This window comes from Panthera onca, chromosome B1, assembly GCF_046562875.1.
Source record: "Panthera onca isolate mPanOnc1 chromosome B1, mPanOnc1 haplotype 2, whole genome shotgun sequence".
Lineage (NCBI taxonomy): Eukaryota > Metazoa > Chordata > Mammalia > Carnivora > Felidae > Panthera > Panthera onca.
This window is the reverse complement of record NC_138342.1, coordinates 69,480,526-69,498,939: the sequence shown is the minus strand read 5'-3', so window position 1 is coordinate 69,498,939 and position 18,414 is coordinate 69,480,526. Positions and strand designations below refer to the sequence as shown.

Genomic DNA, 18,414 nt, shown 5'->3' with positions numbered 1-18,414 from the left:
AATGTTGACCTCGAAAGTTACTGTTGATTTATTCTGTTTCAAAGAGTCAGTGTGCAAAAATACCAGGGAGAGGAATAGATACACAGAAGGCTTTTCTTTCTTTCTTTTTCTTTCTTTCTCTTTCTTTCTTTCTTTCTTTTTTTCTTTCTTTCTTTTTTTAAATGAGCTGATAAAAGTAGGGCTGGCTTACTGTTTTACCATAACACACTTCTAAATTATAGGTGTCTTTTTTAATGTTGCCTAAGGTAGAGAACCCATCATTGTGGCTTTAATGATATCACTTAATACTAACCCTGAACTCTCAGGGTTTTTAATCATCAGATGTAGTCCTTTTCTAGCTCCTCCCTTTACCCAACCATTCATTTATTTAAATACAGATATGTTTTGTGTTTTTTAGATCTTAGTGAAACTCTGCAGTTTTGTTTCTCCGGCGGAGGAGCTGGCTCAAAAAGATGATCTCCAGCTTTTATTCAGTGCAATAACCTCTTGGTGCCCTCCCTACAACCTGCCGTGGAGGAAGAGTGCTGGAGAAGTCCTTATGACCATATCCCGTCACGGTCTTAGTGTCAATGTAGTGAAGTATATTCATGGTGAATATTTCTTTATGTTCATTTTAGGAGCTCTACGTTTCTTCCAGTTTTCTCTTCTTCATATGATGACAGATTGCTTTTTATTTCTCAGTTCTCTAAAGGTTCTATTTTAAATTAAAAACTATATTTGCCAGGAGAAAAAAAAAATATTCTTGTTTGTGAGGCATTTCAAATGTGAGAAATTTTTATATGTTCCAAACAATAGATATATACAGACTTGAAATAATTTCATTGTCATGTAAATGTTTAATCATAATGTAAGTTCTGTGTCAGCCTATTCTTTCCTACTCTTCTATGAAAAAAAAACTATATTTGAGATACTGTAGTTTAAAGCCTTTCTGAAGATACTTCATAAATGGATAACTATGTATCCAATGTAGCATAAATGAAATTAGGTAGATTCTTTACCAGCACTAAGGAGAAATTATCCATTCTGTTCAAGTCCTATATAAGTGTCAGCTATAATGTCTTTATAGACATTTAAATGTCTAAATAGAAGACAATGTACCATCTCAAATACTTCACTTATTATATATTTTTTTCCTGAAAATCCTTCAAAATAATTTTTAATACAACTTTTTTACTCACCTAACATCAATCCTTCATTAAATGTTCTTGCCTCCTTTTCTGTGTTAAATCTTTTTAGCCTTTGTTATATGACACCGGGTTTTTTTAGACAAATAAATTTCATTACAGATATGAGAAAGTCTTTTTTGAAAAGCCTTCAATCCCCAATGTCAGTAATAGGTACAACTTTGCTTTAAACGAGTAACAAGTAGTGCAAGCATAATTTAAAAAATTTTATTTCCCGAAGTATTTCTGTATCTCATTGTCCATATTCACTCTAATTTTAGCTTTTAAACTAGTTATGGATTTTTATTTTTAAACATAGAAGATAGGGTTTTTTTCTCTTTCTTTGACTATACTAATATAAAAGCTCAAAAATGTCATTTGGCAGCATTTTGTTTAATGAAAAATATCCAAATATGGTGTAAAAACTAGATAAATGTCAACTATTTTCCAACATTTCCTCTTTTACCCTTTGTTTACTACTTAGAGGCAGAGCTTTTCCAATGAATATATATATCATATTTACTTTTAGAATGTGTAACATTTATCTTATAATATTTCATAGATTAATACTTAATGTTTCACTTAATGTTTTATTAAACACAGTTAATCAAAATTTTCTTAAGCAATTGACATAAATAATATGTATTTAATTCTTAATTCTTACAGAAAAAGAATGTTTATCTACATGTGTTCAGAATATGCAGCAATCAGATGACCTGTCTCCCCTAGAAATTGTTGAAATGTTTGCTGGGCTTTCTTGTTTCCTCAAAGATTCCAGTGATGTTTCCCAAACTCTTTTGGATGATTTTCGGATATGGCAAGGATATAATTTCCTTTGTGATCTCTTGCTTAGGTAAAATCCCACAATTTAAGAACATATTTTAAATGTCTAGTCAGTTTTTTTCATCATTGGGAACAGCGTGGTTTGGGGTTATGGAAAAAAAGGAATTAATGATTTAGTTAATGTATACTTTATCCCCTTGACTTTAATCACTTCTTTTTATTCCTGTTCTGTCAACAGAGTACAAAAAGTGAGTTTAAACTGACAAATGCGGGCTACAAACTTGGTGGAGTCAGTGGTTAGGTGTGAAAGTGTATGTACTCTTTGGTAGCTGAGGAAAAAGAGCTTAGATGAACTAATGAACATGTTCGTAAAGTGTAAACGCTTCTCACTTAGTTACATTTTTAGTATTTTACTATACCAATGGTTTATTAATGCAGTGAATAAGAATAATTATGTAGATTGAATGAGACCTTACAAATGTATATATAAAACAAAATGTTTCACTAGCCCCCTTTTCCACCCCAAATGTTTTATACATATCCTGGGAGAATGGCTGGTTGGAATTTTATTAGGAAGAAAATACTCATGCCTCATTAGTTGTTTTGGCTCTTTACTTACTTGTAAATCATTTGGTTTGTTGTAAACCAGTACTATTTTGTAAACTCCTTATATGTGACACCAGTTTAACCCAGTTGCCAGTACTACTAGGCAACTTCCCAGAAGAGAATTTTGCATATATACCCTAATTTACAAAGGAGGACATAAAAGTTGATGAAATAAGCCTTTCACATTACTAGAGGGTGTTAATTGGTGTAATCCTCTGAGGACACAGGTTGGTCAGATATTATCAAGAGCCTCAAAAATGTCGATACTCTTGATAGAATAATTTCACTTATGTTTATTAATCCTAAAAATATAATTGTGAATATTGTAGGCAAAACTTTATGCATATTAATGATTCTGAATTCTGATTTCTGCTGGCCGTCCCCCGTCTCTCTCTCTCTCCCCAAATTTGTGGTTGGCTCTTCATGGCCATTAAAAGAATATGTAAAGAGATTTTATATAAATGGAAGAGCATTTGTATTGACACTGGTAAATGGAAAAAACAGGTTATAAAATTCTTTATATGGTATAAAAATAACTACTATTAAGACCAAACTTTTTACAATAAAAAAGTACATAAACCATATCAAAATGTCTAAGTTATGACCCTAAGCATATTTCTTTTCTACTTTTGTACATTCTCCAGCTTTATTAATTTTTTTTGAAGTTTATTTATTTTGAGTGAGAAAGAGAGAAAGGGGGGAGGGGCAGAAAGAGAGGGAGAGAGAGAATCCCAAGTAGGCTCCATGCTGTTAGTGCAGAGCTAGATGCAGGGCCCTGTTCCATGAACCTTGCTTGAGATCATGACCTGAGCTGAAATCAAGAGTCGGACACTTAACTGACTGAGCCACGCAGGTGCCCCTCTCCAGTTTTATTTTAATGAGAATAATTAGTTCTATTAGGAAGCCCCAGTAAATCTTACTCTTTAAAAAAGATAGTTTTGCACCCCATTTTGTGTTCTCAAGCCACAGTCAAGAAATAATTCCATAATGACTCCAAATGTTCTTTTAAAGAAACATTGTTTTAAAAAATTGTTAGGGGACGCCTGGGTGGCTCAGTCGGTTGAGCGTCCGACTTCAGCTCAGGTCACGATCTCGCGGTCCGTGGGTTCGAGCCCCGCGTCGGGCTCTGGGCTGATGGCTCAGAGCCTGGAGCCTGCTTCCAATTCTGTGTCTCCCTCTCTCTCTGCCCCTCCCCCGTTCATGCTCTGTCTCTCTCTGTCCCAAAGATGAATAAACGTTAATAAATAAATAAATAAATAAATAAATAAATAAAATTTAAAAAAAATAAAAAATTGTTAGACTCTCAGGACTATTTAATGTATTCTAATGAGTACCTGAATTAATTAATGAATACAGATAAAGACTTAAAACTTTCCAAGAAATTAATTTTTGAAAGTTAACTCAGAAATTGTCTTTGGAAAGAAATGGTTAATAAAATTTTTGGCTGTAAACAGTGAAACTTCATAACCTTGGAAATTTAGGAAACTTAAGAGAGATTTAATGTAATTCTTTTGTTTTGAAAAAAATTTTTTTAACGTTTATTTATTTTTGAGACAAAGAGAGACAGAGCATGAACGGGGAAGGGTCATAGAGAGGGAGACACAGAATCTGAAACAGGCTTCAGGCTCTGAGCTGTCAGCACAGAGCCGGACGCGGGGCTCGAACTCACGGACCGCGAGGTCGTGACCTGAGCCGAAGTCGGCCGCTTAACTGACTGAGCCACCCAGGCGCCTCTAATTCTTTTATTTTGTAGATACTTTCTACCAAAGGCTAAAGTGAGCTATCTAAAATAACACTGTTAAATGTAAAATCAGCACTTATATATGAGGTCTTTAGACTATTTAATATAATTTTCTTTCATTATGGTGTAATGTCTTATAATAAAATTTATAGATTTTAAAAAATAGTATGTTTTTATATAGGAAAACTTGTACGATGAAACCTCTTGGAGTGCTTTATATATTATTGCATGTACAAAATGAAATTTTCTTTCTGTGTTAAATTTGAAAATACAACAAGAGAGAAAAAATATTTACTAAATCATACTTTTCCTAGATTGGAACAAGCAAAAGAAGCAGAATCCAAAGATGCCTTGAAAGATCTGGTTAATCTGATAACTTCCCTAACAACATATGGTGTCAATGAACTAAAACCAGCTGGTATTACCACAGGGGCACCCTTTCTATTGCCTGGATTTGCAGTACCTCAGCCTGCAGGCAAAGGTGAGTCCTTTTTTTTGATTGTTATTTTCCCCTGTTTTGAGCCACTCAGAGAAACAGAGACAGAATAAATTAGTTTGACTTTGATTTCTCTTTATGTTACATGTGTAAAGGTAATATGCTTTTTTTCATTAGAGTTTATGGTTTCTTTATGGTGCAAGTTCTTAAGTGACAGTCTTTAGCAGATCAAATACTTCAAATATATATATATATATATATATATATATATATATATATATATACACACACACACACACACACACACACATACATACACATATATACACATATGTATATATAATGAAAATATTATAACATCAGTGAAATTTACATCTTAATATTTCACCTTAACATTCAAACAACAGTCGGAACATGCCTTTTTTGAACATTGGCATGCTAAAGCATTTCTAATTTACATGGTTGGAACTTGAGTAACACGCTGATTGCCATGTTTTTCTCTAGAAGATATAAATAGAAAGCATAAGGTGCAAGTGCTTATATTGTAAAACTGAGCAAATGTAGGTATAAAGAAGTTATATTATTTCTTTCAGGTCAGAGAATAAATTTTATAGTTCAGATTTCCTAACTTTGACTCCTTATCTAGTGATTCTTTTACTAAGAAACCTTGTTTAGTTAATAACATTTAGTTACCTAAGAGTGCAAGCTAGTTTTACTGTTTATTTATTTTATTTTTTTTTATAAAAAATATTTTTTTTAATGTTTATTTCTGGGAGACAGAGTACAAACAGGGAGGGGCAGAGAGAGAGGGAGACACAGAATCTGAAACAGGCTCCAGGCTCCAAGCTGTCAGCACAGAGCCTGACACGGGGCTCAAACCCACAATGCGGGGGATCATGACATGGGTTGAAGTCAGATGCTTAACCGACTGAGCCACCCAAGTGCCCTATTATTTTAAATGCATAATAACTGTTATGGAATCTAATAAGCCTCAAGGCCTCTCATAGTTTCTTTCCTGTGATTGTCACTAAATACTCAATATAGTTATGATATTTGGGCATAAAATTTAGCCAGAAAATATCAACATGTGTGATTGTTTAAATTCCACAGTATGTTAGCTATGTATTTTATGACATAGAAGTCAATGGTTATAAATTTTTTTCTTCAGTGAGAATAAATGGATATACTAGAAAGTCCTAAATTTAATTCGCTGGAGAAAATTCTATTGAAAAGTTATGACTTAGGTTGGAGTTGTCAGACAGACTTCCTACAGTGACTTGTACTGTCAGTCTCTAGGTTGTACAGAACTCTTCAAGTGAGTCTTTGTGCAGTAAGTAGAAATCCAGGCATATCTTACTGAGTAGTTAAGCGTTTCATTTTATTTAATTATTAAGAAAAAAATAGGACTTTCAAAAAACTTCTAATTTACAGACTGTAGCTTGATTATTCTACAACTATTTGAGTCAATTTAAAAATATTTCACAGTATTCTTCCAATTTTAAACTTTATTATTGTTTCATTTGGTTAATCCGATCATGATAGTGGTATAATAGCTGGTTATATTCGCATAATTTTGCAATGAGAGAATTAATGCAGCAAAATTAACCTTCCTCGTATGTCTTACTTATATTGTCCCATCTGTAACTGGGATAGTAAAATACATAACCTTGCAGGGTTAACTGTGAGAATCCAGTGACCTAATGTCAACGAAAGCAAGGTTAACTAGAAAGGACAGTGCCCTAAGAATCAGAATTCATATGATTGTGAGTTATCTAACCTTTCTAAATATCACTTTCTTCTTCAGAAAAATTAATATAATATTCTATAAAATGAATGGGTCAGGATAGATCATTTTGAGTTTCAGTTATAACTCAAAAGATAGCTATATCCCATGGCCTGCATTGTAGGGTTATTGTGCTGACTAAAGGAGATAGCTCTATTCACATAAAGAGAGTATGGAATGTCTTTTTTCTCTGGTCAATAGGTGAGACATAATTGGCATATATTAAAATTTGTCAATTTTTAGTGTTGAATCTGATGCATTTTCATAAAGGCATATGGTTGTGCAATCACCACCATAATCATGATATGGAATATGCCCACCCTTCTAAAAATTTACCTGTTTCCCTTTCCATTCAGTCCCTGCTTTCCCACCAACTTGCTAGCAACCATTGATCTCCTTTGGTATTGCCCCTTCTAGAATTTCATAAACTGGAGTCATAGAGTATGTAGTTTTTTGTATTTGGCTTCTTTCACTTTTGTGATTCATTCATATTATCTCGTGTATCTGAAGTTCCTTTTTTGGATAGTATTTCATTTGGATATGTCACAATTTGTTTACCCATTCACCAATTGACAGCATTTATTTAACTATCATGAATAAAGCTACTGTGAACATTTATATGAAGCAAGTCTTTGTGGGGACATATATTTTCATTTCTTTGGGGTAAATACCAAGCAGTAGAATTGCTGGGTCATATGGTAAATGAATATTTAACTTTACAAGAAACTGCCAGACTGTTTTCTGAAGTACTCACACCAGCAATGTAAGAAAATTTGCTTTACATCCTCAGCAGCACTAATGGTGTTAGTCTTTTTAATTTAGGTAATCTAGTGAGTATGTAGTAGTATCTAGTTGTGTTTTCTAATTTACATTTTTCTAAATGATTTTGAGCATCTTTTAATGTGTTATTTGCCATTTGTATCTCTACTTGGGTTCAGATCTCTGTGCCCAGTGTTTGATAGGATTGTTCATTCTGGGATTTTAAGAGTTCTTTAGATATTCTGGATAAATCTTTTATAAGATACATGTATTTTTTGTGTTATAGTATGTTTTGCCGATCTTAACTTGGCCTTTTTTTCTTAGTGGCATCTTTAGAAGAATGTAACTTTTAATTTTGATAAAGTCCAGTTTATCATTTTAAAAATATTTTGTAGGGAGGCACTTGGGTGGCTCAGTTGGTGAAGTGTCCAACTTTAGCTCGGGTCATGATTTCACAGTTCTTGGGTTTGAGCCTCACATTGAGTTCTCTGCTGTCATCGTGGAGCCTAGAACCTGCTTTGGATCCTCTGTCTCCCTCTCTCTCTGCCCTTCCCCAGCTCGTGCATACGTGTTCGCTCTCTCTCTCTCTCTCAAAAATAAATAAACATTAAAAAAAAATATTTTGTAGGTTTGACCTCAGATTGAAAAAATGTTACTTAACCCAAAATCCATAAAATTTGTGTTTTCTTCTAGGAGTTTCATATTTTGATTCTTATATGAACATCTGTGATGCATTTTAAGTTAATATTTGTATATGGCAGGGAATACGGTTTTTTTCTTCCAGTATGGGTATCCAAGACCTTTTGTTGAAAAGACCATGTATAGGGTGCCTGGGTGGCTCAGTCAGTTAAGCGTCCGACTCTTGATTTTGGCTCAGGCCATGATCTCATGGTTTGTGAGATCGAGCCCCATGTGGGGCTCTGTGCTGATGGCATAGAGCCTGCTTGGAATTCTGTCTCTCCTCCTCTCTTCCTCTCCCTCCCTCTCTCTCTACCTCTCTCTCTCAAAATAAAAAAAAGGGGGTGGGGGGAGACCATGTACAAACATATATCTGGGATTCTTTTTCAGTTCTGCTCCATGGATCAATGTGTGTCTGTCCTTAAGCCAAAACTATAATTTCTTGGTTACTGTATCTTTTTTTTCTTTTTACTGTATCTTTAAAATAAGTCTTAGAGTCATTTTAAATTGTCTAATTTTGCTTTTCTTTTTCAAAATCACTTTGGCTTTTCTATATCCTTTGAACTCCATATAAATTTAATCATGTCAAATTTTGAAAACAAAAAACAAAAGCCTGAGCCTGAGAGTTGACTGAGAATACTTAGAATGTAAATCAACTTGGGGAGAATTGACATCTTAACAATACTAAATCTTCCAGTCCTTTTCATTTTTTAAAGAATGTCCATGCCAGGGGGCACCTGGATGGCTCAGTCAGTTGAGCTTCCAACTTCAGCTCAGGTCATGATCTCGTGGTCCATGAGTTCAAGCCCCACATTGGGCTCTGTGCTGACTCCTCAGACCTGGAACCTGCTTCTGATTTTGTGTCTCCCTCTCTGTCTGCCCTTCCACCGCTCACTCTCTGTCTCTCAAAAATAAATAAATGTTAAAATATATATATGTATATATACTAAAAAGAATGTCCAAGCCAGGATTAGTTTTTCTAGTTCTGTGTTTATCTTCTTTTTAGTTTTTTTTTTTTTTTTTATGTTTTAAGTTTATTTATTTATTTTGAGAGAAAGAGCACAAGTGGAGGAGGAACAGGAGGAAGGAGAGAGAGAGAATCCCAAGCAGGCTCCACACTGTCAGCACAGAGCCTGATGACGTGGGGCTCAAATTCACGAACCTTGAGATCATGACCTGAGCCGAAACTGACTGAGCCACCAGGCGTCCCTGTTTGTCTTCATTTAAAAATCCAGCTTTTTCTTTAAGGCACTATGTTAATTTCTTGACACTATGTTAATTTTTTGGTCATTTAACAAATGACCTATACTTCTAATAGTTGTGGGGCTGGGGACAGTTTTTAGAGGCAAACAGTTGTTTTCAGGTGCTTCGCATACTTTCCATGTTAATTTCTGTATAATTATTTTTATTAATTTGCCTCACAAGAGCCATGTATACAGATTTTTTTTAAGTTGGTGTGTTTGAAAATCAGATGTTTAAAAATATAGCTAATAGCTAGCCATAAATCGCTTTAAGAAACATATACGTAAAGAAATTGCACTTCTAGCTTAAAAACAAAATAAATTTTCAAATTAAAATTTATGGAGGTTCTAGTGTAGTAATTATAAAGGGAAAACTGGAACTTAGAGAATTTTCAGACCCCTGTTTTCCTGCCTGCATTCTTGCTGCTCCCTGGCCTCCGGCTTCAGGCTAAAGGTTTTTTCTTGAGAGGTAACTGTTCTTACAGACCAGGTCTGTCTTGCAGATAATAAGAAGTGAAATCCCTGCACATTTCCAAATTCTGAAGCCTGTGCTTACATAACATGCTTTATTCTCTGTAACAGTCTAACGTTTCAACATATACTATTCTTGAATTGGAATATTCATAATGATGCATTAAAAGTTTAATCAGTATTGTTATTTTTAATGAAATGACTGAAGCTAATTAGTAAGTAATTTAAGACTTTTTGTGAAAACGGGATGTGTTCTTAGTAAATAGTTGATAAATATTACAATTCATGATCTGTTTAAATAGACTAGTTTGCCACGATTTAAAATGTCACATAATACCTACTTTTGTGTTCTTGTTTTCCATTTTAGGTCACAGTGTGAGAAACATCCAAGCCTTTGCAGTTCTTCAGAATGCATTTTTAAAAGCAAAAACCAACTTCCTTGCCCAAATCATTCTTGATGCCATCACCAATATTTACATGGCTGACAATGCCAATTACTTCATCCTGGAGTCACAGCACACACTGTCACAGTTTGCAGAAAAGATTTCTAAGCTCCCAGAAGTACAAAGCAAATACTTTGAGATGCTGGAGTTTGTTGTTTTTAGCTTGAATTATATCCCTTGTAAAGAACTCATTAGCGTTAGCATCCTCTTAAAATCTAGCTCTTCTTACCACTGTAGCATTATTGCAATGAAGACGCTTCTTAAGTTTACACGACATGACTACATATTTAAAGATGTGTTCAGGGAGGTGGGCCTTCTGGAGGTCATGGTAAACCTTTTGCACAAATATGCTGCTCTCTTGAAGGATCCAACTCAGGCACTAAATGAACAAGGTAAAGCATTTTCCATTCACTTTTTATGATAAAAGGGTTTGGGCAGCATGTTTTGTTCATGTTTTGCCATTCATTTGGCTATAGATTTAATGACTTACTCATCTGCATTGTGATATCCTTGCAAATAATTCACACGGTTAACTTGTTCATTCAACTTCTGTTAGGGAATTGGGAAGGAGCAGGGGCCATTGTAGTAGAAAAGAATTTACGGTAAAAATTAAGGGAAACATGGTCCACATGACTCATGGCTGCTACTTTCTGCTTCTAAGAGGGAATTTAAAAAGATCCGAGAAAGATTTGGAAAGTTTAGGTGCCTCAAAATGTTTTTAATTACAGAGAACAAAAATATATATATATATCTTTTTAGTGATGTTATGTATATACACATGTATTATTATTTAGGTACCGTAAATTTGATATTTTTCATCCTTTCTAATAAATCCGATAAAAGCATAGCAGTTTCTGGCATTTAAGTATTAAATATGTTGAATTAATATAGTTTGAATAGATGCACTATTCATAAACTTTTCTTTCTCTTTGGTGCCTTAAAATCTAGCATCCTCTTGTTAACTGCTTTGATTAGGAAATCCTTTGTGAGAAAAATACATTTAACTTTGGCATCCCCCCCTTTTTTAAGTTTTTATTTGAATTCCAGTTAACATATAGTGTTATATCAGTTTCAGGTGAATGATCTAGTGACTCAGCAATTCATATATCACCCAGTGTTGACATTTTCCTTTTTAATATTTGTTAGACAGTTGTGACTTTCTAGCCACACCAAAATAAAACCTGTGAACACTGATTTTGACTTTATTTTGGTAGCCGGTGGACATGTGTATCATTTTTAAAGGTTGCATTATATCAATTGCATTAGTGGTAAAAGTGAATATTAAAGAAATAATTAAATTATCAAAAACCTGAATCAAAAACAAAATAAGCATACAATCTTTTGTGATTTGAACCTTTGATCCTTTTTCCTAGGGGACTCAAGAAATAATAGTTCAGTTGAAGACCAAAAACACCTGGCTTTGTTGGTTATGGAGACCTTGACAGTGCTGCTTCAAGGATCAAACACAAATGCAGGTGACTAGCCAGGCTACTAGCAAATGCTTTCGGAGAGTGTTCTCTCTGATTTTGTCTTCTCTAATGATTCTTGCTTCTGAAATGTCCTTATCACTTATAGAAAAAACTATTGATTCAGTGATGGTTCCATCCTATGTAGAAATGCAAGACTTTCAACCTTTATAAGTCTATTGACAAAGTATGTAACATTATTATTTCAAAATATGTTCTTATATTTTATTGCTGTTTATAGTATGCCTTGTTTTTGAAATAGGTTGTTTTTTTTTATTTACATATTATACTCTTAGTTGAATGACTTTGCTTAAATATTTTCCAAAATATCTGCTCTCTATGATGATTTTCTTAATTTTTAGTAATTCAACTTGAAGTATTATAATGTTACATCTTTAAGGAAGTATTGAAAAGTGATTCTCTAATAAAATTTGCTTCTCCCAGGTAAAATGGATTTATTAAGTCTTTATCTTTGGCCTCAACTTCTCTTTAGTTCTTTTCTGCCCATCCATTGACAGTCCACTTGTATTTGTAAAATACCGCTCTTGCTCTTAAAAAAAGATTACTTGAAATTTTAGCCAACATCAGAAATCTGTCAGGCAACAATGTCAATACAGTTCGAGAAGAGTATTGGGAAGATGAATCGAGATGAATAGGCTGGGTTCAGATCATAGAGAGCCTTTTAGGCCATGCCAAGGAATGTGAATTGTATTTTAAGTATTATGGGAAGCCACAAATGGATGAATGAGTGAGCGAACAAATAAGTGAGCTAGTGAACACACGCATGTCTATTTGCCTGAGTATGCAAAGGAACTCAATATTCAACATATTTAAAATATATCGTGTGTCCCTGGCACCATGCTAAGTGTTAGAGATACAAAGATGATCTTGCCCTGAAGGAATTACCACCGGATAGAAAAAGATGTAAACATATAATTATATGTCATTACTTAAATACAGTTTTGGCAAATGCCAAAACAGAGTTGAATGAATTCAGTAGGTAATTTAAGAAAGATATTACTAGCTATGTGATCTTGGGCACGTAGTGCTTTGCTCACAGTTAAGTGTTCAGAAAATAATAGCCATTATGATTATGTAATGAGGACTAACTGGCCACCTGGAAGTAAATACATGGCTTTCCGTGTGTTAAACCTCAGCACATGACTTTAACACTCACTTCTTACAAAGTTTGCAAAGAGAAAGTCATTAAGTTGAGAGGACAGTGGCTGCTACAGCAAAATACACTGACATCTTTTCACTCAGGAAACATTTATAAAAATACAGACTTGGAGGAAATCCCAAGTTTAATGGGGACCAAACATATAACCAAATAATACTAAACTGTTTGATATAAGTTATTGTAATAGTGGCATATACCAGCTACTCTAAAAGCATAAAGCTTTAAAGCTGGGCTATTTTAGGTATCAATCCTGTTCTGACACTTGCTAGCTGTGTGAACTTGGCCATGTTACTTAACTTTTGTATGTCTCATTTCCTCATCTGTATAACAGAGGTGAAGAATCAATCTACAAGGCTTTGGAGCAGTACAGTGATTGCTTTTTATTATAGAGTTTGTCTTTTTTTATTCGTGTGCTCGACTTACCTGAAAAGTTTGGTTCCTTGCAATGTTACTCATTGTAGAATAATTTATTCCATTTCTTTCTTGCTACTATTTTGAATGTCTCATTCAGTTTAAATCTCATTTATTTGGGCTATTGTTCCTATGAGAGCTTTTTACACAAATTGATTTCCATTATTGTTCAGCTTAAAGCCTTTACATAAAAATATTGGGTCTCGTTGGAGGCTACCTGTGGAATTTCTGTATGTTCTAGATTTGGAGAATGTGAACATGGTGAACTTAGGGTGTTATTCTTGCATTAAAGACATCTAGAGAGGATTTGGTTATGCCTTTGCTGACATCCCACAGTGCAGTTTTGTGTTGTAATTTAAAAGGGGAAATGGTTGGGTGCATCTTATTTGCATTCTTTTGAGTTACTCTTCCTACAAAAAGATCAAATTTTAATTCATCTGTTTTGTCTTAGAATGTTTTAAGTTAGCCCATGTTGTTCTTTTTTCTCTTTCAAGGAATTTTCCGGGAATTTGGAGGTGCGAGATGTGCACATAATATCGTGAAGTACCCTCAGTGCCGGCAGCATGCCCTGATGATTATCCAGCAGTTGGTGCTGTCCCCAAACGGGGAGGATGACATGGGCACTCTCCTGGGGTTAATGCACTCAGCCCCACCGACAGAATTGCAGTTGAAGACCGACATTTTAAGGGTAAGTTGAATAACGTGTTGTTACTATTCTTACTGTTCTTTTACTGTTAAAATCTGTGGTTATTTTTTAATAACTTAAAACTATCCTAAGCTATTCCTGTAGTTTTTCTTCAAGTCTAATAATATGCCAAAATCATAGCCGTAGAAGAAAAGCCAGTATCTTCTCTGGCCTCCAGGGTCCTCAGGATTCTGTCTCCTTCCCCTCTGACATCCTTTCCTCACACCCTTCCCCCATTCCTGGCACAGACCTCACAGGTCGTATACCTACCTTCTAGAATCATATATTTCCTTCATTAACTTTTGCTTTATGCAATGAATTTCTCAGGAATAAGTTTTTATTTTTTTCTTTGTGCTGTGTACATTTCATCCTGTTTTGATAGTTGTTTTGAAAATGAATTTTATTTTATTAAAAAAATATTTTTAACGTTTATTAATTTTTTTTGAGAGCGAGAGAGAGAGTGTGCATGCCAGAGCAAGCAGGGAAGGGACAGAGAGGGAGAGAGTGAGAATCTGAAGCAGGCTCTGCACTGTCAGCACTGAGCCCAACGCAGGGCTCTATCCCACGACTGTGAGAGCATGACCTCAGGAGTCAGATGCTCAACCAACTGAGCCACCCAAGCACCACTATGCATTTTATTTTAAAACACAATTAATCTGAGCACAACTCACAGACAAGAAGGAATTTACACGTGTGTCAATATTTAGGAACATTTGTATGTCAGAAAGGATTGTTTAGAAAAAAATAAGTGCCTTCAAAAGATGTTAAGGTGGTCAGCTTTTTAAACATAACGTTTTCCTTCTTTCTTGGTACCTTTTTAATTGGGTTTGTAAAACATTAGTAGATAGAGTTACCAAGAAGTAAGTAGCTGACCTGTAACTTTAAGGCAGCGTTGTTCTGGTAAATGGGAATAACTCTTAGACTGGAGCAGGGTTGAGGGGGGTGATCCTAATGTGTCGCATTTATTGACTTCCATGATGTGACTACTGCCACGGTGACCTGTTTCAGGCAATTAATGTGTTACTGAATGTGGATTGGGAAGAGACACACAATAGCACCCCATTGTAAAGTATCTTAAGAATACAGGTAATAGGGGCACCTGGGTAGCTCAGTCAGTTAAGTGTCTGACTCTTGATTTTGGCTCAGGTCACAATCTCACAGTTTGGGACATCAGTCGCTGTGTTGGGCTGTGTGTGACAGCTTGGAGCCTGCTTGGGATTCTCTTTCTCCCTCTCTCTGACCCTTCTACACACCCCCACGGCACCTTATTGTCTCTTGCTGTCTCAAAAATAAGCAAATAAACATTAAAAAAATAAAGGGGCGCCTGGCTGGCTCAGTCGGTTGAGCGTTCGACTTCGGTTCAGGTCATGATCTCACGGCTCGTGAGTTCGAGCCCCGCGTCAGGCTCTATGCTGACAGCTCGGAGCCTGGAGCCTGCTTCGGATTCTGTGTCTCCCTCTCTCTCTCTGCCCCTCTCCCGCTCATGCTCTGTCTGTCTCTCTCTCTCTCTCTCTCTCTCTCTCTCTCTCTCTCTCAAAAATAAACACTCCAAAAAAATTTTTTTTTTAATAAATAAATTTAAAAAAGAGTACAGGTAATAGTAAAATATAGAAAATAAGTAGGAAGTGAGGAGTTTTGAGTATTTACTTTTAGTTTGTTTTTAAAATAATTTATTAGGGGCGCCTGGGTGGCTCAGTTGGTTAAGTGTCTGACTTCAGCTCAGGTCATGATCTCACAGTCTGTGGATTCGAGCCCCGCATCAGGCTCTGTGCTGACAGCTCAGAGTCTGGAGCCTGCTTCGGATTCTGTGTCTCCCTCTCTCTCTGCCCCTCCCCTGTTCATGCTCTATCTCTCTCTGTCTCAAAAATAAATAAAAATATTTAAATAAATTAATTAATTTATTTAGTTGTAAGTTATAGACCTTAATTTTTAATTATGGCTATGTTTTAACAACTAGCACATAAAATTCCAAAAATATAACACTTGCCTTTCAAGAGCCAGTATGAGCTGGCTCTAACATTCCACTGCTTTGAGGACAGGAGGGAGCGTGGGGTGAGGAGGATTGGGGGGACCTCGATTTCAATTCCCATTTTCGCTGCATTCAGAACTGCCTCTTGGTGCCTCTGTTCAGCTGACACAACCACAGACCTATTGATTTAATTTGTAATTATTGGGGCAGAAACCCAAAATTCTGTATGTAGTATTTTATGATTCTGTCAGTGCACAAATTTGAATTATATGCATTATGTTTATTGCAGATTCATATATAGCTGATGATTGTGTCTAACAACCACCTACCATCAACATTTCATTTTATCTTTAGGGTTTGCTCCTTACCATTAATTATTGACTTCAGCAGCATATTAGATTATTAGCAGTATTTGAAAATTTTCAAATACTGAGATTATGCTGTGATGATGTCAGAGTGCCAGGAGAGTACCAGTTTTGAGGTAGTAGGAGATGAACTTATCCAGAAGTATGTGATACAGACCACTGGACTGAGGACTTTTGAACTCAGTCAATTGTTTTTCTAACGCTTAAGCCTAATTCTAACCTGTGATACAGTTTTCTGAATATTACTTTACCTCTGAACTCACCCTTCCTTCTATATACAATAATACTTGTACTGTTTCCCCAGTGTGTTTTTAAAGATGATGACGGCTTGGGCTTATATCAGGCACTTTGTTAACGCTTTGCAGGTACTTCCTGTGGAGAAAGTTATCGTTACTACCCTTATACAAGCGAAAACCCAGGCACAGAAAGATTAAGTGGCTGACTGTAGTAAAACATTTTGTAACATTGGAGTCAGAATTTCAACCCGAGCATTCTGACTGTAGCATTTAATCTCCAGGCTAGATTATAAAATGTTTAAAAATAAAAAAAGTTACAAAATATTATGGTCATATGAGTTGATATTGCAAGTGTAAGTACAGTTTATTAAATTTGACAAGGTGTGGAAACTATACTATCAGATCCTATTATAATGGAAATTTATTGGCAGAATAATGGAAGGAATACATTGTACTTTAGAATTTTATATATACAGGTTGTATATTTTAAAATAATTAAGGCATAGTTATATATAATTTCTGTAGTATATTTTGAAAGGGTAATTATATGTATTAATATTTACCATTTCTCTTCTTCAAATACCATTAGAAATGGGAAACATTTTAATAAAATGACCTCTTCAAGAATAATGATTGGAAAGGTTGTAAACTGCGTGTTAGGTAGTATTAAATATCCATGGTGTTCCAGCGGCTGAAACAGAGTGAAAAGGAGCCCATGTGTCAGCACAGATTTCAGATTGTTGTTTGAGGCAGTAAGTGGCATGGTTAGGTGCACGAGTAGGGGCATCATTGCACCTGGGTTTATATCCCCTCATTGCCATTGTGTAAGTTGTAAAATTTTTGGCAAGTTATTTAACCGTGTTGAACCAAATTTTAACTGGATAGTAATAGTGCCTAGCACACAGCATTATGGAGAGGTTTAAATAAGATAGTACACAACTGAAAGAAGTGTCTTGTACAGAACAAAATGTTAGGCAGTTTTATAATGTGTTATTTTTAATATTAAACTAAGTTAAAAAGTGTGGCAGTTCAGAGAAAAATAGTTCTAAAAGATTGTTTTACTTGTTTGACCTTCAGGTTTTATTTCACAGTACTTAGAGCTATTCTGGGCAAGAGCATGCTTTCAGCTATCAGACTCTAATTCACTTTGCAGGAGAGTCTGTCTAATAAGCCCTTTGAAGTGACTCCTCTTTCCAAAGTATCAGAATATGGTCACTTTATATGAGTTGAAATACTTCCGGTCTTGGCTGCCCTGATTTCTGATCCTTTCTAGAATAAATCAGTTTGCATACATACACAGTTATAAATGTTCGTGATTGTGTAAAATTATACTAGAATGTGTATTTTATTTATTTAATACAATTACTTTGTAAATATCACTGAATTTACTGACATCATTATCCATCAAAGACATAGGAAAACTTTTCCATCAGGATTTGGATGTAGCCTTATTCTATCAAAAGAAATATGTGACAGTGTTTCCTAAAAGTATCTCTTGCCTTTAATACATCTCTTAATTGAAGTGTAATTAATACACAGTGTTAAATTAGTTTCAGGTGTACAATATAATGATTCAACAACTCTATACATTACTCAGTGCTCATCACTATAAGTGTAGTCTTAATTCTTTTCACCCGTTTCACCCATCCCACCCCCCCCCCCACCTCCCCTCTGGCAACTACCAGTTTATTCTATTTGAGTCTCTTTTTGTTGTGTCTTTTTTTTTCTTGTTTGTTTGCTTGCTTTCTTAAATTCCATGAATTATGGTATTTGTCTTTCTCTAACTTATTTCACTTAGCGTTATACCCTTTAGATCCATTCATGTTGTTGCAAATAAAAGATCTTTTTTTATGACTAATATTCCATTACATATATACACACCACATCTTATTTATCCATTCAACTATTGATGGACACTTGGGTTGCTCCCATATGTTGGCTGTTGTAAATAATGCTGTGGTAAACACAAGGGTACATACATCTTTTCGAATTAGTGTT

The 18,414-nt window shown here is 35.0% G+C and overlaps 1 protein-coding gene across 10 annotated transcripts in view; it reads left to right on the top strand.

Annotated features, from left to right (window-relative positions):
* The window catches only part of WDFY3 (WD repeat and FYVE domain containing 3), a 278,494-nt gene that overhangs the window by 129,407 nt on the left and 130,673 nt on the right, over positions 1–18,414 (top strand). For all 10 annotated transcript variants that reach the window (XM_078445957.2, XM_078445959.2, XM_078445953.2 and 7 more), the window contains 6 exons: positions 398–590; positions 1,830–2,016; positions 4,608–4,774; positions 10,029–10,496; positions 11,478–11,579; positions 13,656–13,849. In XM_078445957.2, the coding sequence (XP_078302083.1) occupies positions 398–590; positions 1,830–2,016; positions 4,608–4,774; positions 10,029–10,496; positions 11,478–11,579; positions 13,656–13,849 (1,311 nt within the window). The remainder of the gene's footprint in view (positions 1–397; positions 591–1,829; positions 2,017–4,607; positions 4,775–10,028; positions 10,497–11,477; positions 11,580–13,655; positions 13,850–18,414) is intronic.